Below are 27,984 nucleotides of genomic sequence, written 5' to 3' on the forward strand. Positions count from 1 at the left end.
CAGTATTCAAAAGACAAATTGTGCAAATGAACAAAATGCAGTACTGAAAACATGGGTACAAAAAGTCCTTGAAAGTGAGCCTGCTGGGTGTAGAATCAGTGGGGGGTCTTTGAAATTGGGAGCTGGTTTTTGTAGCAGTGCTTGTAAATGTGCTCAGTGATGGGGAGGGCTTTGCCTATGATGGACTGGGCTCTGAACTTTTCCATTCCAGGGCATTAGAGTTCACATACCAGTCAGGATACTCCCCACTGTATCTACAGAAGTTTTCAAAGTTTCTGGTGACGTGCAAAATCTACGCAATCTCCTAAAAAAGTAAAGGCAGTATTGTGCCTTCTTTGTTCTTGTACTTATGTATGCGCTGGTCCCAGGATAGATCTTCTGATGTAACACCAAGAAATTCAAAATGACTGACCCTCAACACCTCCAATCTCCTGATGAGGACTGGCGCATGGACCTCTGGCTTCCCTCGTTAGCTTTGCTGACATTCAGTAAAAGCTTGTTGTGGCATCATTCAACAAGATTTTCAATCTCCCTCCTATTTGGCAATGTGTTACCACCTTTGACATCAACAACAGCAGATTTAAATTCAGCATTGGAGTCATATGTAGCCACACAATTATAGTTATAAAGTGACTAAAGCCTCTGCTGCACCTGTGCTGATGTGGAGATGTTGTTGCCAATCCATACTGACGCGAATCTGCGTGTGAGGAAATCGAGGATCCAGTTACTTGCACAGCAGGTTTTAAGACCCAAGTCTTTTAGCTTAGTGATGAGTTTTGAGGGGACTATAGTCTTGCAGGCTGAGCTGCAGTCAATGAAGAGCATCATATTGCATGCATTTTCATTGTCCAGATGTTCCAGAGCAGAGTGAAAGGCCAATGAAATGGCGTCTGCTTTTGACCTGTTACAATGGCAAGCAATTTGGAGTTTACCCAGGTCACTGCTCAGGCTGGAATTCATGTGCTTCATGAACAACCTTTCCAAAGCACTTCATCACAGTGGTTGTATGTGCTGCTGATCATAGCTATTGGGGCAGGTTAACACATTCTTCTTGGGCGTTGGTCTGATTGAAACCTGCTTGAAGCAGGTGGACCTGGTAAAGAGCTGAAAATTCTCTGAAGCCCTAGCTAATAATATTTTTAGCCTTTGCCCCTTCTCCTGTCAGTAGAAATGGTTCTACTGGGCTTAGTAGTTAAGCCACATGTAAAGGCCAGGAGGTGCTCTTGGTTGTCAGAGGTTCTTTGAGACGCACACCATTGGGAGCATTTAATTGGTAGAGGGAGCTCATCCCCACTACCCTCACCCCCCGCCTCCCTCCGATGTGACTATAACATCCTGAGGGAACCAAAGAAATCCTTTAGTTCTCTATCTGTAAATTCCAATTTTTTCATGGCTTTCATTTTGTGTATAATAATGTTTAACACGTAAAGAATATGTTTCCAATACAACAGTGGAAACAATTTTATAATTTAAGCCAGCAATGATTTCAGTATATGGAAAGTCACAATAATTAATTGTGTCCAATCACAAACAAGAGAAGATCTGCAGATGCTGGATATCCAAGCCATACACACAAAATAGAATGTATGTGTGTGAGGCTGGTGTTCTGTGCTCAGTGTCAGATGTGGGAAGTCCTGGAGTCTCCCAGCCTCTCAAACGGCCACATCTGTACCAGGTGCGTTGAGCTGCAGCTCCTTAGGGACCACGTTAGGGAACTGGAGCTGCAGCTTGATGACCTTCATCTGGTCAGGGAGAGTGAGGAGGTGATAGACAGCAGCTATAGGCAGGTAGTCACACCGGGGCCTTGGGAGACCGATAAGTGGGTAACAGTCAGGAGAGGGAAGAGGCAGATACTAGTGAGTACCCCTGTGCCCGTCCCCCTTAACAATAAGTACTCCTGTCTGAGTACTGTTGGGAAGTGCAGGCCTACCTGGGGGAAGCAACAGTGGCCATGCCTCTGGCACAGAGTCTGGCCCTGTAACTCAGAAGGGTAGGGAAAGGAAGAGGATGGCAGCAGTGATAGGGGACTCTATAGTTAGAGGGTCAGACAGGCGATTCTGTGGATGCAGGAAAGAAACTTGGATGGTAGTTTTCCTCCCAGATGCCAGGATATTTCTGATTGTGTCCCCGATATGCTGAAGTGGGAAGGTGAACAGCCAGAGGTCATGGTACATATTGGTACCAACGACATGGGTAGGAAAAGGGATGTTGTCCTGAAAACAGACTACAGAGAGTTAGGAAAGAAGCTGAGAAGCAGGACCACAAAGGTAGAAATCTCAGGATTACTGCCTGTGCCACGTAACAGTGAGAATAGGAATAGAGTGAGGTGGAGGATAAATGAGTGGCATTTTTTGAGGATGTGACTAAACACATTGATGAAGGTAGAGCAGTAGATGTAGTGTATATGGGTTTCAGCAAGGCATTTGATAAGGTACACCATGCAAGTCTTATTGAGAAAGTAAGGAGGCACGGGATCCAAGGGGACATTGCTTTGTGGATCCAGAACTGGCTTACCCACAGACAGCAAAGAGTGGTTGTAGATGGGTCATATTCTGCATGGAGGTCGGTCACCAGTGGGGTGCCTCAGGGATCTGTTCTGGGACCCTCACTCTTCGGGATTTTTATAAATGACCTGGATGAGGAAGTGGAAGGATGGGTTAGTAAATTTGCTGATGACACAAAGGCTGGGGGTGTTGTGGACAAAGTGGAGGGCTGTCAGAGGTTACTGTGGGACAGTGATAGGATGGAAAACTGGGCTGAGAATTGGCAGATGGAGTTCAACCCAGATAAGTGTGAGGTGGTTCATTTTGGTAGGTCAAATATGATGGTAGAATATAGTATTAATGGTAAGACTCTTGGCAGTGTGGAGGATCAGAGGGATCTTGGGATCTGAGTCCATAGGACGCTCAAAGCATCTGCGCAGGTTGACTCTGTGGGTAAGAAGGTGTATGGTGTATTGGCCTTCATCAATCGTGGAATTGAATTTAGGAGCCAAGAGGTAATGTTGCAGCTATATAGGACCTTGGTCAGACCCCTCTCGGAGTACTGTGCTCAGTTCTGGTCACCTCACTACAGGAAGGATGTGGAAGCCATAGAAAGGGTGCAGAGGAGATTTACAAGGATGTTGTCTGGATTGGGGAGCATGCCTTATGAGAATAGGTTGAGTGAACTCGGCCTTTTCTCCTTGGAGCAACGGAGGATGAGGGGTAACCTGATAGAGGTGTATAAGATGATGAGAGGCATTTATCATGTGGATAGTCAGAGGCTTTTTCCCAGGGCTGAAATGGCTAACATGAGAGGTCACAGTTTTAAGGTGCTTGGAAGTAGATACAGAGGAGATGTCGGGGTGAGTTTTTTTTACGCAGAGAATGGTGAGTGCGTGGAATAAGCTGCCGGCGATGGTGGTGGAGCCAGATACAATAGGGTCTTTTAAGAGACTCTTGGATAGGTACATAGAGCTTAGTAAAATAGAGGGCTAGGGTAACACTAGGTAATTTCTAAAGTAAGTACATGTTTGGTACAGCATTGTGGGCCAAAGGGCCTGTATTGTGATGCAGGTTTTCTATGTTTCTATAACACTCACTCTCACATATCTTCTTAAGCAAATACTTAAATATCATTGAAATCTATTCCCAAAAGTTAATTGCTTTGAAATTTTTCAATGATTTTAAGTTTCCTGGCCCCCACCGCCTTATTTTCACCGTGGACGACCAGTCCCTATATACCTCCATCCCCCACCTGGACGGTCTCAAAGCTCTTCGCTTCTTTTTGGATTCCAGACCTAACTAATTCCCCTCTACCACCACTCTCCTCCGTCTAGCGGAATTAGTTCTTACTCTCAATAATTTCTCCTTTGGCTCCTCCCACTTCCTCCAAACCAAGGGTGTAGCCATGGGCACCCATATGGGTCCCAGTTATGCCTACCTTTTTCTTGGCTTTGTAGAACAGTCCATGTTCCAAGTCTATACGGGTATCCGTCCCCCTCTTTTCCTTCGCTACATCGACGACTGCATTGGCGCTGCCTCCTGCACGCATGCTGAGCTTGTTGACTTCATTAATTTTGCCTCCAACTTTCACCCTGCCCTCAGATTTAACTGGTCTATTTCTGACACCTCCCTCCCCTTTCTTGATCTTTTTGTCTCTATCTATGGAGACGGCTTATCTACTGATATCTACTATAAGCCTACAGACTCTCACAGCCACCTGGACTATTCCTCTTCCCACCCTGTCTCTTGCAAAAATGCTATCCCCTTCTCACAATTCCTCCATCTCTACCGCATCTGCTCTCAGGATGAGGCTTTTCATTCCAGGACGAAGGAGATGTCTTCCTTTTTTAAACAAAGGGGCTTCCCTTCTTCCACCATCAACTCTGCTCTCAAAAGCATCTCTCCCATTTCCCGCACATCTGCCCTCACCCCATCCACCCGCCACCTCCAACGGGATCCCACTACCAAGCACATCTTTCCCTCCCCCCCCTTTCTGCTTTCCGCAGGGATTGCTCCCTAAGCGACTCCCTTGCCAACTCGTCCCCCCCATCCCTTCCCACCGATCTCCCTCCTGGCACTTATCCTTGTAAACGGAACAAGTGCTACACCTGCCCTTACACTTCCTCCCTCACCACCATTCAGGGACCCAGACAGTCCTTCCAGGTGAGGCGACACTTCACCTGTGAGTCGGCTGGTGTGGTATACTGTGTCCGGTGCTCCCGGTGTGGACTTTTATATATTGGTGAGACCCGACGCAGACTGGGAAACCATTTCGCTGAACACCTACGCTCGGTCCGCCAGAAAAAGCAGGATCTCCCTCCCAGTGGCCACACATTTTAGTTCCATATCCCATTCCCACTCTGATATGTCTATCCATGGCCTCCTCTACTGTCAAAATGAATCCAAACTCAGGTTGGAGGAACAACACCTTATATACCGGCTGGGTAGCCTCCAACCTGATGGCATGAACATTGACTTCTCTAACTTCCGTTGATACCCCTCCTCCCCTTTTTACCCCATCCCTGACATATTTAGTTGTTTGCCTGTTCTCCATCTCCCTCTGGTGCTTCCGCCCACTCTTTCTTTCTCCCGAGGCCTCCCGTCCCATGATCCTTTCCCTTCTCCAGCTCCGTATCACTTTTGCCAATCACCTTTCCAGCTCTTAGCTTCATCCCACCCCCTCCGGTCTTCTCCTATCATTTCACATTTCCCCCTCCCCCCACTACTTTCAAATCTCTTACTATCTTTCCTTTCAGTTAGTCCTGACGAATGGTCTCGGCCTGAAACATCGACAGTGCTTCTCCTTATAGATGCTGCCTGGCCTGCTGTGTTCCACCAGCATTTTGTGTGTGTTGCCCAAAAGTTATTCCTAATTTTCATCTCTGGGCCTTGAACTAACAATGTTCCAAGCTCAACTTCATCAATTGCTATTTGGGATCTGGAATATCATGTTGTAACCTCTTCCACTGTGCACTTGATAAAAATGAAAAGGTTTTCGGTGGACTTCGACCTTTCTGAATTAATGTTTTCTCTTGTTTATTCTGTTATTATTGTACAGTAATTCTTAAGTCTACTCCTGAAAATTAGTTGATTGTTTGATCCAGAATTGAAATGAAACTCAGGGAAAAAGTAGTTGCCTACTTTTGTTTACTAAATTCTCTATCTGATCATATACTTGTACAATTTTACACCTTTAACACTGCTACGCACATATATTGTTAACAAACTGTCAATTTGCATACTACAATTTCATGATATACTGTTATCCAGTATTTTGTGCAATGCTTTAAAAAAAGATACAATCTGGGATGATTCTCATAACTAATTAGAAGGTCCCTGTAATCATTATACAGCACTAGTGAGACCACACTTGGAGTATTGTGTCCAGGTTTGGGCTCCTTATTTTAGAAAGGATATACTGACATTGGAGAGGGTCCAGAAAAGATTCACGATAATGATTCCAGGAATGAAAGGGTTACCATATGAGGAACGTCTGGCAGCTCTTGGGCTGTATTCCCTGGAGTTCAGGAGAATGAGGGGGGATCTCATGGAAACATTCCGAATGTTAAAAGGCCTGAACAGATTAGATATGGCAAAGTTATTTCCCATGGTAGGGGAGTCTAGTACAAGAGGGCATGACTTCAGGATTGAAGGACGTCCTTTTAGAATGGAGATGCAGAGAAATTATTTCAGTCAGACGGTGGTAAATCTGTGGAACTTATTGTCACGACTGGCTGTGGAGGCCAAGTCATTGGGTGTATTTAAGGCAGAGATAGATAGGTTCTTGATTAGCCAGGGCATCAAAGGGTATGAGGTGAGAGCAGGGGAATGGGGATGACTGGAAGAATTGGATCAGTCCATGATTGAATGGTGGAGCAGACTTGATGGGCTGAATGGCCTACTTCTGCTCCTGTATCTTATGGTCTTATGATGAATCTTACCCCAACAAATCATGCATGCAGATAAAATACAGAATTGTTTAGCATAATAACCTTGTCACTAACATAAGTACAGTTTTGCTAGTGAATCACCTCATGATATATATATATATATAAAAATGCCAATAAGTTATTTTGTCTATACATATTGTTCATAGTAAATCTAATGAATAGCATTTTCTTCAAGTTAGTTTAGTTTGAATAAAGTTAGGGTACAATTTGTGCAGAGGAATATTCATAAGTCATTACTTTTTCCTTCAAATGATTTCAGGTTTTTTTTAGCTCTTACCATAAACATACATCTTCATATTCCAATATGGAAAAAATATTCCCCATGCTAACATTGTCAGAGCTTACATTTTAGGCAGTTTGTGGCTCTGCTTCTGTCTTATCCAACTCCAACAGGCCATCTTCTGAACCTAAACTGCTTTGTTTGCTTTGTGAAAATAACCTTTTGCTTTCTGCTGTGGAATCTAGGAAATCAAATGAGTCAGTAGAAAGTATGCTGTCATCACTAATTACACTGGAGGGGCGACTCATGCTTTGCCTTCCACTAGCTAGGATGAGGTCATTCAAAGAATCAGAAAGCTTGAATGATGAACAATCATTAGGTAGATCAAGGCTGATAGAAAATTTCCCATTCTGTTTTAGAATTCCTTTTTTTCTGCATGCAACCTCCCCTGCAACGATATCTGACTGTTTATGACTTGGTTTTGAGGGAATGACAGCTGTATCCCTGTCCATTGATTCAATGTTTTCTGGAGAAGAAGAATAGCCAGATTCTCTTTGGCATGAGTTCTTCAGGATTCCTTTGAGTGGCATGCTGGTGTATAGGTTAGTTGGTATTGAGTATAGATTGTAAAAGGTGTTTCCAGGTTTTGCAGTCATTGTTTTGGTTTCAATCCATTGTGAATGTGTATCTGTGTCTGTAGTTGAAAAATCACTATCAAAGCTGGCCCTGGTTTTCAAAATTCCTTTTGGCTTTTTACCTGTATCCTTGGAAGTTATCTTTTGCAGTTTTGCATCATATTGTGGGTGTATGATATCATTTTCTTTTTTTGACTTCTTTAAACAAGCCTCTTGCCTAATTTCTGCTTTAGGAGACTTATGCACAGAATTTTCAACTCCTGGGAACTCTGCAGTTTCCTTCTTCTCTCGACTTGAATATCCATCTCTGTTTTGCCAATCAATATAATGAACCAGTAGGGGTGAGTGACAATTGCTTTCAGGAACACCGTCACAAACTGGTGCGTCATAACCCCAGTTGACCCACCAGTGGTTTGCAATATCTTCAATTGTTGCACGTTTCCGTGGATTCACTGACAACATCCAATCAATTAGGCCATGGGCATCTGTTGATGAAAACGTGACAACATATAATGATCCGGCAAAGGACTGTTTCATTCTTATAGCTTGAATAAAATATATTAGTCACAGGTAATGTTTGATAAAAATACCATTACATTAACATATTTCTCACAACCATTGTCCAATTAGGACAATCAGATCAGTGACTTGAGTATTATGAACTTAGTGCAGGACACAAAGTAAATGTATTGAAATTACTTCGTCATGCATTACATCTTTCCTGTGGATTTCTTTTTTCCATCCAATTGGTACTTAACTAGTGGAAAATCCAAAAACCACAGGCAAGAATCTTTGTAGTTGCCTGCAAAATCAAATTGCACATAATTTGTTCCCTAAATAAATCTGGCTTGGCTCTAGAAAACAAATAGCAACACCAGTTCTGCTATAATAATTAAAACAACTGATCTCCACATCTTTTATATTTATCTTCTATGAATCAAATAAGCATCATCTTTGATCAGTATATACCTCTCAGTTTGATGGCTATGAGTTCAAACTTCAGTAGAAGTCTTGACCAATAATGCAAAAAAAAGTGAAATAAGGTAACTTGAACCAAAGATGAAAATCTGTAATATTTTTTAAATGCAATGAAATTCTCATTGTCCTTGCCAATATTCAGGTCAGTGAACATCTTTTAAAGATAGGCTGGTTCCTTACTTTGTTCATTGTCCGAGATCTTGCTGACACTCACTGTCAAACAGGCATTTTATCTACCACCTTTTTTCCCATATTTACTCCCTTTGCATATTGTGACTCCTCTGAGAATCATCTACAAAGTGCACTGAAATTTCTCTTCATGGCCTTTGAATCTTCGACAGCACATCCCAGATTCATGATGTTCACTTGTAAAAAAGACAGAGGTGACTAGAACATGGAAATACCATCATCAGCCCTTTTGACTCCAAGACATACCTTTCTGATTTTGAACTGTATCTCAAGTCCTTAATCCTTGGGTCTAAATCTGGGAATTCTCTTCCCAGCAATATTTTAACCAGAAGAACTGCCATGGTAGAAGGCAGTGCCCCACTACAACTTCAATAGCATCTAGGGTTAGAAATGAATGCTGATTTTCTCAACAGCGCCTCTGTATTATAGACGGAAAAGATAGATAGATAGATAGATAGATAGATAGATACTTTATTCATCCCCATGGGGAAATTCAACTTTTTTCCAATGTCCCATACACTTGTTGTAGCAAAACTAATTACATACAATACTTAACTCAGTAAAAAATATGATATGCATCTGAATCACTATCTCAAAGAGCATTAATAATAGCTTTTAAAAAGTTCTTAAGTCCTGGTGGTTGAATTGTAAAGCCTAATGGCATTGGGGAGTATTGACCTCTTCATCCTGTCTGAGGAGCATTGCATCGATAGTAACCTGTCGCTGAAACTGCTTCTCTGTCTCTGGATGGTGCTATGTAGAAAATGAAATGTTGTTATCTTTTAGAGTGTCAATACAGTATCAGTATTTGAATTATGAGATCTGTTGCTAAAATTTCTAATTCCATACCAGAGGTCTGTGGAGGTTTCCTGTATTCTCCAAGGTTGATCTGCTGTGTTAAAGTTTTGTAACATTGACTGTCAAACGGCATTGTTCCATACACCAGCGTATACAACAGAACTCCTAAGGCCCAGCAATCAACCTAAAACAGAAAAAAATGTGTTAATCCCTGTGAATAAAAAATACAAAATTGTCTTAACGATTGTCTTAATTGTCCAAATCAGAAAGTATGTGATGTGTCATGTCTGCTGTCATCCTAATAGCAGTGTACATTTGACCACAAGCAGGCACTGGAGGAGCAGAGCACAGTCATGAAACAGCGCACCCTGATCATTGTGGAGATTTCAACCAGACCAGCTTGTAAGTCTCTGAACAACTATCACCTGTGGAACCAGAGGAGCCAACACACTTGACCACTGTTATACCACCATCACGATTGCTTACTGTGCCATCTCACACCTACACTTTGGAAGGTCCGATCACCTGCTTGTACTTCTTCTCCTGGCATTTAGGCAGAGATTGAAGACCGTAGCACCTGTGATGAGGACCAAGATGGTATGGTGAAGGGAGATGGATAAGTGTTTACAGTATCAGAAGAGTCAGCAGACTGGACAACAGTCAGAGATTCATCTTCGAATCTGAATGAATATACCACAGTTGTTACTGACTTCATCAAAACCTATGTGGTTGAGTGTGCCTGTTCAAGGACATTGCCAAACTGAAAGCCATAGATGAACCAGATGATTTATAATCTACTGAGGCTAGATCTGTGGCATTCAAGACAGGTGATTTAGAACTAGACAAGAAGTCTTAGATCAAGCTACAGGCAAAACAATTCCAACTGAAATTAGACACAGAATCTGATGTATATCAGCTCTGGCAAGGTTTGCTTCTTACAAAACAAAACTTAACATCATGAATGGTTGTGATGCTTCACCCCCATATGAGTTCAACACATTTTATGCGGGCTTTGAAAGGGAGAATAAAACTCCATCTGTGCAAATCTCTGTAGCATCTGGTGTTAGGCCCTGATGGTGTACCTGGCAGGGCACTGAAAACCTGTGCTAACCAACTGGTGGCAGCATTCAAGGAGAATCTCAACCTTTCAGTGCTGTAGTCAGAGGTTCCTACCTGCTTCAAAAGAGCAACTATCATACCAGTGCCCAAGAAGAGCCAGGTGAGCTGTCTCAATGACTGTCACCCAATATCTACTATGATGAAGTGCTTTCAGAAGTTGGTCATAGCCAGAATCTACTCCTGCCTAAACATAGTCCAGTCCTCAGAACACCACCTCAGTATTTTTCACTCTCTTTTTGCAATATTTATTTAATTTTTCAATATATATTTCATGTAGCTTTTATTATCTGTATTACATTGTACTACTGCCACAAAGCAGCAAATTTCATGACATTTGCCAGTGATATTGAACCTGATCCTGAAATGTTTTGTTTTGCAGCAGCTGTACATTGTAATACATAATAATAAAATAAACAGCATGCAGCTGAATCTGGTCACATTGCCTGCTCAGGGAGCTTACAGCTGAGCTCATCACTGCTGTCTACACCCCTACCCACACCCTGAGCACTGGGAGGGCTTTACAGTATCAGCAGCTCTCTACAAAACAAGTATCCAGATGGTCTTTTCACAATCGAAGCAGATTTCAATCATGTTATTTATTGTGGTTTCTTCTTCTTTTTTATTTTTTCCTTCATGGTTATTGTGTAAATCATAAACACAAGTTTGCACTTGAGCAAGTGTTACTGATTTTTTACAGGTCTCTAATGTAAATGAGCTGAAGTATAGCAAGGTACAAAATGTCTACAACTTTTTTTTACAGTTATTTGGCTATATTTTGCAGTCAGTGCTAATGTGTTTGTGTTCCCTTCAATACTTGTAGAGGAAATCTTTTTCAATAAGTACCTAGTATTTAATGTATCTGAAGCTAACAATACAATTTTGTTTAGCAGCACATTTCTGGATGCAAAAATGTGCTTTTTAAAAGCTGATTTAGTTCATAAGCACATTTAGTTCATAGTCCATTCTTCTCACTTTACCTCAGGTCCATGATATGGAAATCCATTCACAATTTCTGGTGAAGCATAAAGGGGACTTCCACAGTATGTCTCCAAAAGATGATCCTTGTGGTACAAGGTTGACAAGCCAAAGTCAGCAAGCTAAACAAATATAAAATAATGAGGAAAGAAAGTTACTGGCAACAATGATAAATTCAGCTGCTCATTCACATTTGATCATCTAATCTCTCATTGGTTTGGCAAACAAAAGCTTCTGTAGCAACATGCAAAATGTTTGAGGAACTCCATAGGCAAGGTAGCATCTGTGGAGGAAAGTGTACACTTCACGTATCTGGTTGAGACCCTTCGTCTGGACTCTGAATCAATTCCATACATGGTCAGATACTGATACAACATTCTGGAGTGTTTACCTCAGAGTGAAGATTCCTTGATTCCATTTTTTCTTTCATTGGATAGTAGATCTCTGGAAATCTCTGATTAGATCGAGGATTAGAGGGTTAGAAGAGGAATTGATGCTAGCATAGATTGGATATTATCATATTGATTGCCAGGAAAACTTCAGGGCCTACACCTGATTCTATTTCAAATTGTTCTTGTGTACTTGTGTAATGTTAAAAGTTACATTGGCCAAGCAATGCCAGATTTTTCCCTATCTGTAATATAGATAGAAACATAGAAAACCTGCAGCACAATACAGGCCCTTCGGCCCACAAAGTTGTGCCAAACACATCCCTACCTTAGAAACTACTAAGCTTACCCATAGCCCTCTATTTTACTAAGCTCCATGTACCTATGTAAAAGCCTCTTAAAAGACCCTATCATATCTACCTCCACCACCATTGCTGGCAGCCCATTCCATACACTCACCACTCTCTGAGTAAAAAACTTACCCCTGTCATCTCCTCTGTACCTACTCCCCAGTACCTTAAACCTGTGTCCTCTTGTGGCAACCATTTCAGCCGTGAGAAAAACCCTCTGACAATCCACATGATCAATGCCTCACATCAACTTATACACCTCTATCAGGTCACCCCTCATCCTCCGCTGCTCCAGGGAGAAAAGGCCGAGTTCACTCAACCTATTCTCATAAGCCATGCTCCCCAATCCAGGCAACATCCTTGTAAATCTCCTCTGCACCCTTGCTATGGCTTCCACATCCTTCCTGTAGTGAGGCGACCAGAACTGAGCACAGTACTCCAAGTGGGGTCTGACCAGGGTCCTATATAGTTGCAACCTTACTTGTTGGCTCCTAAATTCAATTCCACGATTGAAGAAGGCCAATACACCATACACCTTCTTACCCACAGAGTCAACCTGCGCAGATGCTTTGAGTGTCCTATGGACTCTGACCCCAAGATCCCTCTGATCCTCCACACTGCCAAGAGTCTTGCCATTAATACTATATTCTGCTATCATATTTGACCTACCAAAATGAACCACTTCACACTTATCTGGGTTGAACTCCATCTGCCACTTCTCAGCCCAGTTTTGCATCCTATAAATGTCCCGTTGTAACCACTGACAGCCCTCCACACTATCCACAACACCTCCAACCTTTGTGTCATCAGCAAACCTACTAACTCATCCTTCCATTTCCTCATCCAGGTCATTTATAAAAATCACAAAGGGTAGGGGTCCCAGAACAGATTCCTGAGGCACTCCACTGGTGACCAACCTCCATACAGAATATGACCCGTCTACAACCACTCTTTGCCTTTGTGGGCAAGCCAGTTCTGGATCCACAAAGCAATGTTCCCTTGGATTCCACGCCTCCTTACATTCTCAATAAGCCTTGCATGGGGTACCTTTTCAAACACCTTGCTGAAATCCATATACACTACATCTACTGCTCTTCCTTCATCAATGTGTTTAGTCACATCCTCAAAAAATTAAATCAGGCTCGTAAGGCATGACCTGCCCTTTACAAACCATGCCGACTACTCCTAATCATATTATACCTCTCCAAATGTTCATAAATCGTGCATTTCAGGATTTTCTCCATCAACTTACCAACCACTTGGTAATTAAGACTCACCAGTCTATAATTTCCTGGGCTATCTCTACTCATTTTCTTGAATAATAGAACAACATTCTCAAACCTCCAAACCTCTGGAACCTCTCCATTCCCCATTGATGATGCAAAGATCATTGCGAGAGGCTCAGCAATCTCCTCCCTTGCCTCCCACAGTAGCCTGGGGTACATTTCATCCGGCCCCTGCGACTTATCCAACTTGATGCTTTCCAAAAGCTCCAGTACATCCTCTTTCTTAATATCTACATGCTCAAGCTTTTCAGTCTGCTGCAAGTTATCCCTACAATCACCAAGATCCTTTTCCATAGTGAATACTGAAATAAAGTATTCATTAAGTACCTCTGCTATTTCCTCCAGTTCCATACACACTTTCCCACTGTCACACTTGATAGGTCCTATTCTCTCAAGTCTTATCCTTCTGCTATTCACATACTTGTAGAATGCCTTGGGGTTTTCCTTAATTCTGCCCACCAAGGCCTTCTCATGGCTCCTTCTGGTTCTCCTAATTTCCTTCCTAGTAGCATTATAATCTAGATCGCTAACATTACGTATCTCTCTGAACCTTTTGTAAGCTTTTCTTTTCTTCTTGACTAGATTTATTACAGCCTTTTTTACACCACGGTTCCTGTACCCTACCATAACTTCCCTATCTCATTGGAAAGTGCATATACAGAGCTCTACACAAATATCCCCTGAATATTTGCCACATTTCTTCTGTACTTTTCCCTGAGAACATCTGTTTCCAATGTAAGCCTCCAATTTCCTGCCTGATAACCTCATAATTCCCCTTACTCCAATTAAATGCTTTTCCAGCTTGTCTGTTCCTATCTCTCTCCAATGCTATTGTAAAGGAGATAGAATTATGATCACTATCTCCAAATTGCTCTCCCACTGAGAGACCTGACACCTGACCAGGTTCATTTCCCAATTCCAAATCAAGTACAGCCTCTCCTCTTGTAGGCTTATCTACATACTGTATCAAGAAACTTTTCTGAACACAGCTAACAAACTCTAGCCCATCTAAACCCCTTGCTGTATATAACCATATAACAATTACAGCACGGAAAAAGGCCATCTCGGCCATTCTAGTCCGGGCTGAACGCTTACTCTCACCTAGTCCCACTGACCTGCACTCAGCCTATAACCCTCCATTCCTTTCCTGTCCATATACCTATCCAATTTGTTTTTAAATAACTAGCGAGTCCAATTTTTAAAAAATCTCTAGGGAGATGCCAATCTATATTTGGGAAATTAAAATCTCCCATTCCGACAACTCTGTTATTATTACACCTTTCAAGTATCTGTTTCCCTATCTACTCCTTGATATCCCTGTTAATATTAGGTGGCCTATAAAAAACACCCAGTAAGGTTATTGACCCCTTCCTGTTCCTAACCTCCACCCACAGAGACTCCGTAGACAATCCTTCCATGGCGTCCACCTTTTCTGCAGCTGTGACACTATCTCTGATCATCATTGTCACGCCCCCACCTCTTTTGCCTCCCTCCCTGTCCTTACTGAAACATCTCAAACCCGGCACTTGAAGTAACCAATCCTGTCCCTGAGCCATCCAAGTCTCTGTGATGGCCACCACATCATATCTCCAAGTACTGATCCACGCTCTAAATTCATCCGCTTTGTTCACAACACTCCTTGCATTAAAACAGATGCATCCCTAGCCTTCGGTCTGAGTGCATTCCTTCCCTATCACCTTTCTATCCTCCCTCTCACACATGGTCTCCAAGCTTTCTCTATTTGTGAGCTAACCTCCTCTTCTCCAGTCTCTTCAGTTCGGCTCCTGGCCCCCAACAATTCTAGTTTAAACTCTCCCCAGTAGCCTTAGTAAACCTCCTCACCAGGATATTAGTCCCCCTGGGATTCAAGTGCAACCCGTCCTTTTTGTACAGGTCACACCTGCCCTAAAAGAGGTCCCAATGATCCAGAAATCTGAATCCCTGTCCCCTGCTCCAATCCCTCAGCCTTGCATTTATCCTCCACCTCATCCTATTCCTATTCTCACGGTTGCATGACACAGGCAGTAATCCCCAGATTACTACCTTTGCGGTCCTGCTTCTCAACTTCCTTCCTAACTCCCTGTAGTCTTTTTTCAGGACCTCTTCTCTTTTCCTACCTATGTCACTGGTACCAATATGTACCATGACCTCTGGCTGTTCTCCCTCCCACCGCAGAATTTCTTGGATGTGATCCAAAACATCCCGGACCCTGGCACCTGGGAGTCAAACTACCATCTGAGTTTCTTTCCTGCATCCACAGAATCACCTGACTGACCCCCTAACTATAGAGTCCCCTATCATTACTGCCTTCCTCTTCCCTTCCCAACCCTTCTGAGCCATAGGGCCAGACTCTGTGCCAGAGGCGTGGCCACTGTTGCTTCCTCCAGGTAGGCTTCCCCCCAACAGTACTCAAACAGGAGTACTTATTGTCAAGGGGTACAGCCACTGGGGTACTCTCTAGTACATGACTCTTCCCCTTCCCCCTCCTGACTGTGACCCACTTGTCTGTCTCCCGCGGCCCCGGTGTGACCACCTGCCTGTAACTCCTCTCTATCAGCTCCTCGCTCTCCCTGACCAGGCGAAGGTCATCGAGCTGCATCTCTAGTTCCCTAACACGGTCCCTCAGGAGCTGCAGCTCGACACACCTGACGCAGATATGGCCATCCGGGAGGCTGGGAGTCTCCAGGACTCCCCACATCTGACACTGAGCATGGAAAACTGGCCTCACACACACACTTCCTACCTCGCCTTGTCCCGTTACTGCCTAAGCCTGTTGAGCCAAAGCGCCGTCACACCGCTGCCCGCTGGATATGGTGGCCTTCTTTTTAAACCTTTAGCGGTCTACTGGCTGACGTCACGTGCCTGCACAGTCTCGCCTCTCTTTAACCCGAGTGGTTAAAAAAAACTCCCTTCACTCCGAAAATTCAGCAGTTCACTCTCAGCCTTCTTGCTCCGAATCAAAAACCGTTGAAGATTCCTTGCCTTCTTAAACCTTTCGCGCTCTACTGGCTGACGACACGCACTTGCGCAGTCTTGCCTCACTTTAACCCGAGAAGTAAAAAACTCCCTTCGCTCCGAAAAATCAGCCGTTCACTCACAGCCTTCTTACTCTGAATATGAGTTGAATATCACTGAAGTACAACATGGTGACACAATCTACAATATTTCCAGCAATTTAGCCAAATTTTGCTACACTGCTTCCACTGTCATTGATGAATGATTCATAAATGTATCTATCAATCACTATGTTGTGAGTTTCTCCTTCTTTCATATGAATTTTATTTTGACATCTGCATTAGAGGATTGGCTTCCAGTAACCCTAATGGCATCAATCAACCACTCATGATAGAAAATTCTCATGATGGACAAACTAGGAAATCAGCAACTCTAATTTTAACTAGCTTTAAATATTTTAGAGAAATCATAAATAGTATCATACAGATGAGATCCTAGCTATGCCATAACTGAAATAAAAATCAATTCTGATTAGTTTTAAAACAATATATTTTTGAAAATCATTCTGCAAGGATTTGGAATTTACCAATGAAATAATGTTTTGTGAATCAACCCTGTATTCAGCAGCACTGAAATATGCCTAGAACACTAATAACATTTACTCCACAAGGATTATCTTTTAATGGGAGGAAATGGTTAGAATACAGAGCAAAAAAGTTAAAGTTGTTAATATAGTAACTTCAGAAAGTTCCCTGTTTGAAAATGTTAACAGTTAACGTCCTGGAGGAGCATAATGTCACTGATACCATTGTCTGGAATTCAGTGTTTAACTGTGTGAATGCAGACAACAGTAAAAACTGTCAGTTTTGGGCAGTCATTAAGTGAATACTGTCAATATTGTCATCATTGTAACTGCATGATGCTGATTACTTTACAGGAACAATTTAACTTAGTGAGTTAGAAGTTGCTTAACATCCAAGTATTCAAAATGGCATGAAATAAGGGAGCCAATTTATAAACCAGACCTATTAATCTCTCATTGACTCATGGCTATTTAAGTGTACTTGCATGTGTAAGAATGTTGTATAAGTGAAGATTGAAGAATCCTTAATGCTGAGGTGCACATTGTGAATTTTAATAAGAAAGAATATTTGCATGATTGGCATTCTTTAAATTCCACTTACTTAGTTGTGGAATTCTTGCCAAATAAGGGATTGTATACTTAGCTATTTTTGAATTACTTGGTGTAGCTGGAAGCTAACCCCTTTTTTTGGGGGCATGATTCAATCAGTTAAATTCATTGAAGAAAATTAGAAGTTACTTACTTAAAATACAATCTTCTTCCAAACCCATTTATACAGAAATATGCTCAATATTCTGCCATCTTTTATTTTAAATAAAACGATTATTCAGTGTGGAAAATATATTCTATTGCCATTAATTTCCCAATAATTGTTGTTTGCTTTTGATCTTCTTAACAAATATTAATGTAACTAACAGGTTCTAAAGGTAGCCATAGCCAAAGGGTGGCAGTGGGGACGAGCTCCCACTGCTAAACAAATGCTCTTCATGGCGTGCGTCTCAAACAGCCTCTGACAACCCAGTCCAACTCCTGGCCTTCAAGTGTAGCATAATTCTTATGCCTGGTGGAGCTGTTCTCACTGACAGGAAAAGGGGCAAAGGCGGGCCACTGGCGCCTTAAAACCAGTTGCTCCGGGCAGAAGGGGCTCATTAACCACGGATGGTAGCTCATCTAGGAGAGAGAAAACTCCGATTTCAAACCTCCGCTGCCAAAAGTGTCTATACCCACTCATAGGAAAGGCTTTGGGAGTAAACCCCGAGGAAAGATCCGGAGTTGGACTCCCGAAGGTGGCTGACTGCTGTACCCAGCACTGGCACAGCAACTCCTGTGATACTGCTGGCATCAAACCGTATTGACTTTCATCGTTCCTTTGGACCTGTCATCAGCATGGGGGGGGGTTCCCAATGCATGGGCAACAAACTGAACTCCTTATCAATTCTGCCCTGGCTTGCCCCCTGGAGAGGCCACTCCAGCTTCGCTTTATAGCGTCGGACAAACATAGGAAGCAGCAGTTACCGGTTATAAGTCATAATGCTTGACTGGCGTACAGCATGGTGTTAGGGGTTGCTTCCAATGGTGGGAGAGACCATCGCGTTTCACTGAACAGCTACCGCCTGCCTCAAGCTGGGCAGCCCCCAGCCAATAAGATGCTGTCCCACCACAGTCAGTCTTCCTCATTGGGTGCATGGGGATAATGGATTATTCCACAAAGAGCTGACTGTAACTACTGCACCAGACAAGAAGAAAACAAATTCGAATAAGACAACACCCCTCAAGTTGGGATGTTGGAATGTCTGCCCAATGATGACTGGACTTGACCAAAACCTCAAGGATATCGAAGATGCACAATAAACAGCGGTCATTAACAATGAGCTACTAAGGCTCAAGGTTTAGCTGCCCTACAAGAAACACGTTTGGTGGATTCAGGTACACTGAAGGAAAGGGACTACACATTTTTCTGGCAGGGAAAGAACCAAGACGAGCCCCACGAGCATGGAGTGAGTTTTACCATTAGGAAGTCCTTGTTGCAAATAGTGGAGCCACCAGAAAATGGATCCGAACCGCTTATGACTCTTCGCCTACACACCAGTCATGGCCCAGTATCTCTCATCAGTGTGTATGCCCCTACCTTGAACTCCACCTCTGAGGCAAACGAATGTTCTACGACAAATTAGAAGCTGGTGTCAGGAATATTCCCAGTGATGAGCAACTCGTTCTCCTTGGTGACTTCAACACCAGAGTGGGAGCTGATAACGATTTCTGGCCGTCTTGTCTTGGCTACTTTGGAATTGGCAAAATAAATGACAATGGACGTCTCCAGGAGTTCTGCTCCTATCACGGCCTGAGTGTAACTAACTCCGAGTTTCAGACGAAGTCACAGTACCAGGTCTCATGGCGACATCCACGGTCTAAACACTGGCACCAACTTGACCTGATCATCACCAGGCACTCTTTCATCATCTCTGCACTAATCACCCGCTCATACCACAGTGCAGACTTCCATATGAATCATGCTTTAGTATGCTGCAAGATCAAACTACGTCCGAAGAAAATCCACCACTCCAAACAAACTGGAAAACCTCGCACCAACACAACAGAGATGAAACAGTCAGAAAAGGTTGACCAGTTTGCCAAGTCAGTACCGGGTGCTATGACTACCTCCTCACAAGGAGATACTGCAACAGAACGTTGGTCATACCTTCGTGACACCATCCACGAATCAGCACTCCCTATCTTTGGAAGAAAGACAACAAAGAGCAGTGACTGGTTTGAGGCAAAGTCCAACATCATGACTCCTGTCACTGAAACCAAGTGTGCAGCTCTCTCAGAGTACAAGTGCTCACCATCCGACCAAACACCCCAGGCTCTTCGAGTTGCTAGAAGCAAAGTGCAACAGACTGCAAGGCAGTGCACAAATGAGTACTGGCTCCAGCTCGGTGAGGACATTCAGACAGCAGCTGTGACAGGCAACATCAGATCAATGTATGATGGTATCGAGAAGGCCCTTGGCCCATCGCAGAGCAAGACAGCACTCCTGAAGTCATCCAGTGGTGAAATAATCAGCGATAAAAGCACACAGATGGAATGCTGGGTAGAACACTACTCTGAGCTCTACTTGAGGGAAAATGTTGTTGTTAGCTCAGCCATTGATGCCATTGATTGTCTACCAGTCATGGATGAACTCGACTCCAAAACAACCATTGAGGACCTCAGCAAGGCAATTGACAGTCTGGTCCCAGGGAAAGCTCCTGGTAATGATGGGATTCCTCCAGACCTGATCAAACACTGCAAGAGCTCACTCCTCCAACCTTTACACAAGGTCCTCTGTCGGTGCTGGAAGGAAGAAGCCGTACCACAGGATATGCACGACTCCAAAATCATCACTTTGTACAAGAACAAGGGTGATAGGAGCGACTGCAATGACTACAGGGGTATCTCCCTCCCGAGTATTGTCAGCAAAGTCTTTGCTCATGTAACTCTGGCATGTCTACAAACTCTGGCAGAACAGGTCTACCCTGAATCCCAATGTGGTTTTCACGCGAGGTCAACTGTCGACATGGTTTTCTCACTCTGTCAACTCCAGGAGAAGTGCAGGGAACAACAGAAACCCCTCTATGTCACTTTCATCAACTTGACCAAGGCATTCAACCTTGGGACCAGGGATGGGCTCTTTCAGATTCTCCTCAGATCAGCTGCCCCCGAAACTCCAAAGTATCATCAAGTCATTCCATGATGACATGAGGGCTACTGTTCAGTATGATGGCAACTTATCAGAGCTCCATAGTGGAGTCAAACAAGGATGCGTGTTGGCCCCAACATTATTCGGCATCTTCTTCTCTCTGCTATTGAAGCACGCGTTTGGGATGTCGACAGAAAGCATCTACATGTACACCGGGTCTGATGGGCGGCTGTTCAACCCTGCGCGCCTGAGAGCAAGAACAAAGGTGAGAAAGGTCTTAATGCATGACATGCTCTTTGCCAATGACGCTGCTATAACCTCGCACACCAAACAGCAACTACGAACTCTCATGGACTGCTTCTCTAAGGCATGCAAGGACTTCAGGCTTACCATCAGCCTAAAGAAAACAAATATCCTTGCCCAGAACCTAGTGGAGACACCAGTCATTACCATCGACAATTACGATCTAGAAGTGGTCCACGAGTTCACATACTTGGGGTCGATCTCTCCCTCAATACCGAAATCAACAGGTGTATCGGCAAAGCAACATCAATCTTTGTTTGACTCTCCTTGTGGGTCTGGGAGAATCCAAAACTCACTACAAAGACCAAGACTGCCTTATACAAGGTATGTGTTATCAGCACCCTCCTGTATGGTAGCGAGACTTGGACCATCTACTCCAAACAGGAGAGGAAACTCAATAGTTTTCATCTGCTCAGCCTTCACCGTATCCTCAGCATCACCTGGAGAGACAAAGTCCCAAACTCTGAGGTCCCCTCCCGGGCTGGACTTCCCACAATGTTCACACCTTCAAGATAATGCAGACTGCGCTGGCCGGGCCATGTCCATCATATGAAGGATGGTAGACTGCCAAAGGACATCCTCTACGGAGAACTAGAAACAGGCAAGAGGAACGTTGGTAGACCCCAGCTTTGCTACAAGGACCTCTGCAAGTGTGACATGAAAGCCTTAAAAATCAACACAGAGTGCTGGGAGGATACAGCAGATGACCACAACAAATGGCGAGGTACTCTTCAGCAACACCTAGAGCCAGGCGAAAGAGTGATCCTGAGTCAGTTTGAGGAGTGGAGAGCTAAACGGAGAGCACAGCGGACAACAATTCCACGACACCCTACACATGCAGCAACTGTGGCAGAGCCTGCCGTTCCAGGATCAGCCTCAACAGCCACAGTCGACGCTGCTCGACAAACCAGTGACTACCAGAGGCATAGTACCCATGGTCGACCATGACCGACGGAGGCCACACACAAAAAACATTAACAGAAAAAAGGAAAGTCAAAATATCCTGATGCAAGGTCTGAACTGAAATATTGACCATCCCTTAACTACAAAGATGCTGCCTGAACAACTGAGTTCCTTCAGTAGCTTGTCTTGTGCTCCAGATTACAGCATCTATAGCCTCTTGTATCTCCAAGATAAAAACATTCAATACTTCATTGCATGAATCAGTCAAGATTTGCTAATATTTAATATTTTATTAGTTATCCCTCATACCCAATGGTTATGGGGTAATAGTGATTAACCCTCAAACACCAGGTTCTTGAATCAGAGGGAATAACTTTACTTCTACCATCGCTGAAATGATTCCACAACCTACGGACTCACTTTCAAGGACTCTTCATCTCAGGTTCTCGATATTTTCTGTTTATTTATTTATTTTTATTCTTTCTTTCTTTTCCATTATTCTATTATTTATTTCTGCACTGCTCCCTGTTACTGTAGATGGTAAGGATGTGGATGTGGTGAGGACCCACAAGTACCTGGGGGTGAACCTGGACGACAGACTTGAGTGTTCCCCAAATTACAACGGGAATCAGAAAAGGAGTGCAAAAAGGGCAATGTTATGATGAACATAGGAGATTTCAACATGCAGGTCAACTGGAAAAATTAGGTTGGTAATGGCTCTTAAGAGGGTGAGTTTGTTGAATATCTACGAGATGTTTTTTTAAGAATAGATTCGTTGAGCCTACTAGGAGATCAGCTAAACTGAATTGGGTGTTATGTAATGAACTGGAGGAGATTAGGGAGTTTAAAGTAAAAGAACCCTTAGGAGGCAGTAAAATTTGACTGGGAGAAATTCTAGAGGTCTAGAATACAAGAGCAAGGATGTGATGCTGAGGCTTTATAAGGCACTGGTGAGGCCTCACCTTGAGTATTGTGAACAGTTTTGGGCCCTTCATCTAAGAAAAGATGTGCTGGCATTGGAGAAGGTCCGGAGGAGGTTCACAAGGATGATTCCAGGAATGAAAGGGTTATCATATCAGATTCAGATTCAGTTTATTGTCATTTAGAAACCACAAATGCAATACAGTTAAAAAATGAGACAACGTTCCCCCAGAATGATATCACAAAAGCATATGACAAAACAGACTACACCAGAAAATCCACGTAACTTTTGGCAATCCCCAATCCAGAGTCCGGAGAGGCTGCTGCATATTAATATCGCACTACCTTCTAGCGCGTTCCCCAGAAAGGAGCTAATCCCCAAATCCACCAGACAAAAACATGATCAAAAACTGAAGCTACAAGACCTGCACAAAACCACATAATTACAACATATAGTTACAAAAGTGCAAACAATAGCATAATTGATTTAAAAAACTGTCAGGGTCCTGTCCAGTCTGGAATCCACGTTCCGGACCTTGATCCGGTCCGAGGGCTCTGGACTCCGGGTCCTGCAGTTGTCTCTCCCGTCACCCATGAACTAGTTAAGACCCTCCTGGCTCAAGGAGGCACACCTGTGACTCATTGAGCTAAAGGTGGTTATAAGGGACCTTGGGACTGGGACCAGGCGGGTGGTCGTTTTGTTCTGTTTCTCCGCCGGCTCCAAACTCTTCTCTGCATTCTGTTATCCTGCCCGGACTCAGATCGACTCCTCATCGTGCTTCTCTACCCCGTACCAGTACTGCCAGGTTGGTCCTCTCCCCCCACCTTTCTTCCCATGTGCTGGTCCCGCTTCTCCGCTTGTTTGTTTTGTTCGCGTGGTCGTGCTGTCTGCCGGCCCTTCCCGATTTTCCTGTCATCATGACTGTTGTGTTGGTCACCCTGGACCGATGCCTGTTCCTATCCCTTGCCTCCGTCGGGCAGGCCGGTCGGTCTGCCGCTACCCGGCGGGGGTTCTGCCCCATCCTCCTCTTCCGCCCAAACCCTGGGATTGTGCCCCCACACCCGCCTAGGGGTCCGCGTCGTGCCCAGGCCTCCGGTGTTTCCGCCTGGGAGGCGGCCCTTCCTGGGATATATGCGGCCCGCCCAGGGAGGACTCTCCGACAGCCTATCTAGCCACATAGATCTGCCTGCCTGCCCGAACCCCGGGGACCTGTCTACCCGCCTGCCCAAACCGGGGAACCTGTCTGCCTGCCTGCCTGAACCCTGGGGACCTGTCTACCTGCCTGCCTGCCCGAACCGGGGAACCTGTCTGCCTGCCTGAACCCTGTGAACCTGTCTGCCTGCCTGAACCCCGGGGACCTGTCTGCCTGCCTGCCCGAACCCCGGGGACTTGTCTGCCTGAACTCAAACTCCACGAGTCCCGCTCCGCTCTGCCTGCCTGAACCCCGGGAACCTGTCTGCCTGAACCCCGGGAACCTGTCTGCCTGAACCCCGGGGACCTGTCTGCCTGAACTCAAACTCCACGAGTCCCGCTCCGCTCTGCCTGCCTGAACCCTGGGGACCTGTCTGCCTGAACCCCGGGGACCTGTCTGCCTGAACTCAAACTCCACGAGTCCCGCTCCGCTCTGTCTGCCTGAACCCCGGGAACCTGTCTGCCTGAACCCTGGGGACCTGTCTGCCTGAACTCAAACTCCACGAGTCCCGCTCCGCTCTGCCTGCCTGAACCCTGGGGACCTGTCTGCCTGAACCCCGGGGACCTGTCTGCCTGAACTCAAACTCCACGAGTCCCGCTCCGCTCTGTCTGCCTGAACCCCGGGAACCTGTCTGCCTGAACCCTGGGGACCTGTCTGCCTGAACTCGAACTCCACGAGTCCCATTCCGCTCTGCCTGCCTGAACCCCGGGAACCTGTCTGCCTGAACCCCGGGAACATGTCTGCCTGAACCCCGGGGACCTGTCTGCCTGAACTCGAACTCCACGAGTCCCACTCCACTCTGCCCGCCCGAACCCCGGGGACCTGTCTGCCTGAACTCGAACTCCACGAGTCCCACTCCACTCTGCCCGCCCGAACCCCGGGGACCTGTCTGCCTGCCCGAACCCCGGGGACCTGTCTGTCTGCCTGCCCGAACCCTGGGGACCTGTCTGCCTGCCCGGACCCCGGGGACCTGTCTGCCTGCCTGCCCGAACCCTGGGGACCTGTCTGCCTGCCCGAACCCCGGGGACCTGTCTGCCTGAACTCGAACTCCACGAGTCCCACTCCGCTCTGCCTGCCCGAACCCTGGGGACCTGTCTGTCTGCCTGCCCGCCCGAACCCCGGGGACCTGTCTGCCTGAACTCAAACTCCACGAGTCCCGCTCCACTCTGCCTGCCTGAACCCCGGGAACCTGCCTGCCTGAACTCAAACTCCACGAGTCCCACTCCACTCTGCCTGCCCGAACCCTGGGGACCTGTCTGCCTGCCCGAACCCCGGGGACCTGTCTGCCTGAACTCGAACTCCACGAGTCCCACTCCACTCTGCCTGCCTGAATCCCGGGGACCTGTCTGCCTGAACTCAAACTCCACGAGTCCCGCTCCGCTCTGCCTGCCCGAACCCTGGGGACCTGTCTGCCTGCCTGAACTCTGGGAGCCTGTCTACCTGAACTCGAACTCCACGAGTCCCGCTCCGCTCCGCCTGCCCAAACCCCGGGAGCCCGCTCCGCTCCGCCTGCCCGGACCCCGGGAGCCCGCTCCGCTCCGCCTGCCCGACACTCTATCTACCTGAACCCCAGCTCTACCCTTACATGCCATGGCATCCCCATCCTGTCGTCCCCCTTGTACTTCAGTGTCTGCGTCCTGTGTTTGGGTCCATCCGGCCACATTCCTGACAAAAACAGACTATGGGCACAGTAAAAATAGTTCAAGATGTTAAAGGACTGTAAGTTCAAAAGAAATCACCACACAGTTTCCACAAGTCCCCAGGGTCCCGACAGACTCGCCATCCCACGCCGGATGAGGAATGTTTGATGACTCTTGGTCTGTACTCACTGGAATTTAGAAAGGCGAGTCAAATGTTGAAAGGCCTAAGCAGAGTGGATGTGGAAAGGATATTTCCCATTGTGGGAGACTCTAGGACAAGAGAGTACAGCCTCAGGATAGAGGGACATCCATTTAAAATGGAGATGCAGAGAAATTTCTTTAGCCAGAGGATGGTGAATTTGTGGAATTTGTTACCACAGGCAGCGGTGGAGACCAGGTCATTGGGTGCATTTAAGGCTGAGATGGATAGGTTCTTGATTCACAGAATCACAGAATCAAAGGTTATGGGGAGAAGGCTGGGAACTGGTGCTGAGGAGGGGAAAAAAAGGATCAGGTATGATTCAATGGGCTAAATGGCCTAATTCTGCTCCTATGTCTTATAGTCTTAGGTTGAGTGAGTTTGGACTTTCTCTTTGGAGTGAAGGAGGATGAGAAGTGACTTCAGAGAGGTGTATAAGATTATAAGAAGCATAGATCGAGTGGACAGCCAAAACAAATTCCAGGGCAGAACTAGGTAATACCAGAGGGCATAATTTTAAGGAGATTGGAGGAAAGTATGGGGGGGATGTCAAAGATAAGTTCTTTGCACAGAGATTGGAGAGAGTGTGGAATGTCCTGCCAGGGTGGTGGTAGAGACAGATATGTTAGAGGCATTTAGCCACGGGGAAGATAGAGGGCTATGTAGGAAGGAAGGGTTAGATTGATCTTACAATAGATTAAAAGGTTGGCACAGTATCGTGGGCTGGAAGTCTGTACTGTGCTGTAGTGTTCTATGTTCAAAGTACCAAGACTTTGCTTGGCTGGTGGTGAGGTGGGCTCATCTTGTGGGTTCCTTCAAGCTTGGCTACAGACTCAACTCAAACAAGACCTGGCCTCATGGTGGTTGTTCATAAAACTCTAATCCATTGCTGGAATGTTTGTTTGGCAAGGAGATTGGAAAGAAATGCAGTGTCTTTGTTGAGGATCATTGACACAACTGTGCAGCACAGGGATTCTGTGCTGTGCTGTACAGGATGTTCCCAGGGACACATACTGAGGCGAAAGTTAACTGCTGCCAGAGAATTATTATATTGGTGAAAGAAGCAATTCGGTCTGCCAGAAAGCTGCTGCTCTCTAGTGTAAGAAGCTTCCCATCGTCAACTGCTGCAGGCAGGCACATTCCAAGGACCAGAACTACGTGCTTAGATGCAGCTACAGCAAAGGCTCCCCAGAGAAAGACCAATGATTGAGCCACGTTGCACCCCATGGAATGCTAAAGAGCTGGAACCTTCCTCCAGCTATTTACCGATGCAAATTATCTGGAAGTAAAATTATTTGATTATTTTTAGAGATACAGCACTAAACAGCCCCTTCTGGCCCTTCGAGCTGTGCTGTCAGCAACCCACTGATTTAACCCTAGCCTAATCACGGGACATTTACATTGACCAAATAATCTGCTAACCAGTACATCTTTGGGCTGTGGGAGGAAGCCAACACATTCCATAGGAAGGATAGAATCATAGAAAACCTACAGCATAATATAGGCCCTTCGGCCCACAAAGTTGTGCTGAACATGTCTCTATCTTAGAAATTACTAGGCTTACCTACAGCCCTCTATTTTTCTACGCTCCATGTACCTATCCAAAAGTCTCTTAAAAGACCCTATCATATCCACCTCCACCACCGTTGCCGGCAGCTCATTCTATGCACTCACCACTCTCTGAGTAAAAAACTTACCCCTGACATCTCCTCTGTACCTACTCCCCACTACCTTAAACCTGTATCCTCTTGTGGCAACCATTTCAGCCCTGGAAAAAAGCCTCTGACTATCCACATGATCAATGCCTCTCATCATCTTGTACACCTCTATCAGGTCATCTCTCATCCTGCATCGCTCCACAGAAAAAAGGCCAAGTTCACTCAACCTATTCTCATAAGGCATACTCCCCAATCCAGGCAACATCCTTGTAATTCTTCTCTGCACCCATTCTACGGCTTCCACATCCTTCCTGTAGTGAGGTGACCAAAACTGTGCACAGTACTCCAAGTGGGGTCTGACCAGGGTCCTATATAGCTGCAACATTACCTCTCAGCTCCTAAATTCAATTCCACAATTGATGAAGGACAATACACCGTATGTCTTCTTAACTACAGAGTCAACCTGCACAGCTGCTTTGAGTGTCCTATGGACTCAGACCCCAAGATCCCTCTGATCCTCCACACTGCCAAGAGTAGAATAATACTATATTCTGCCATCATATTTGACCTACCAA

At 45.2% G+C, this 27,984-nt stretch overlaps 1 protein-coding gene across 2 annotated transcripts in view; it reads right to left on the reverse strand.

Annotated features, from left to right (window-relative positions):
- Positions 1 to 5,266: 5,266 nt before the first annotated feature.
- LOC140742037 (NUAK family SNF1-like kinase 1) overlaps positions 5,267 to 27,984 on the reverse strand; it is an 80,826-nt gene continuing 58,108 nt past the window's right edge. For both annotated transcript variants that reach the window (XM_073072745.1, XM_073072746.1), the window contains 3 exons: positions 11,353 to 11,472; positions 9,308 to 9,440; positions 5,267 to 7,776 (listed from right to left, as the gene is read on the reverse strand). In XM_073072745.1, coding sequence (XP_072928846.1) covers positions 6,785 to 7,776; positions 9,308 to 9,440; positions 11,353 to 11,472 — 1,245 coding nt within the window. In that variant the 3' untranslated portion in view covers positions 5,267 to 6,784. The remainder of the gene's footprint in view (positions 7,777 to 9,307; positions 9,441 to 11,352; positions 11,473 to 27,984) is intronic.

This window comes from Hemitrygon akajei, chromosome 19 (genome assembly GCF_048418815.1).
Source record: "Hemitrygon akajei chromosome 19, sHemAka1.3, whole genome shotgun sequence".
Lineage (NCBI taxonomy): Eukaryota > Metazoa > Chordata > Chondrichthyes > Myliobatiformes > Dasyatidae > Hemitrygon > Hemitrygon akajei.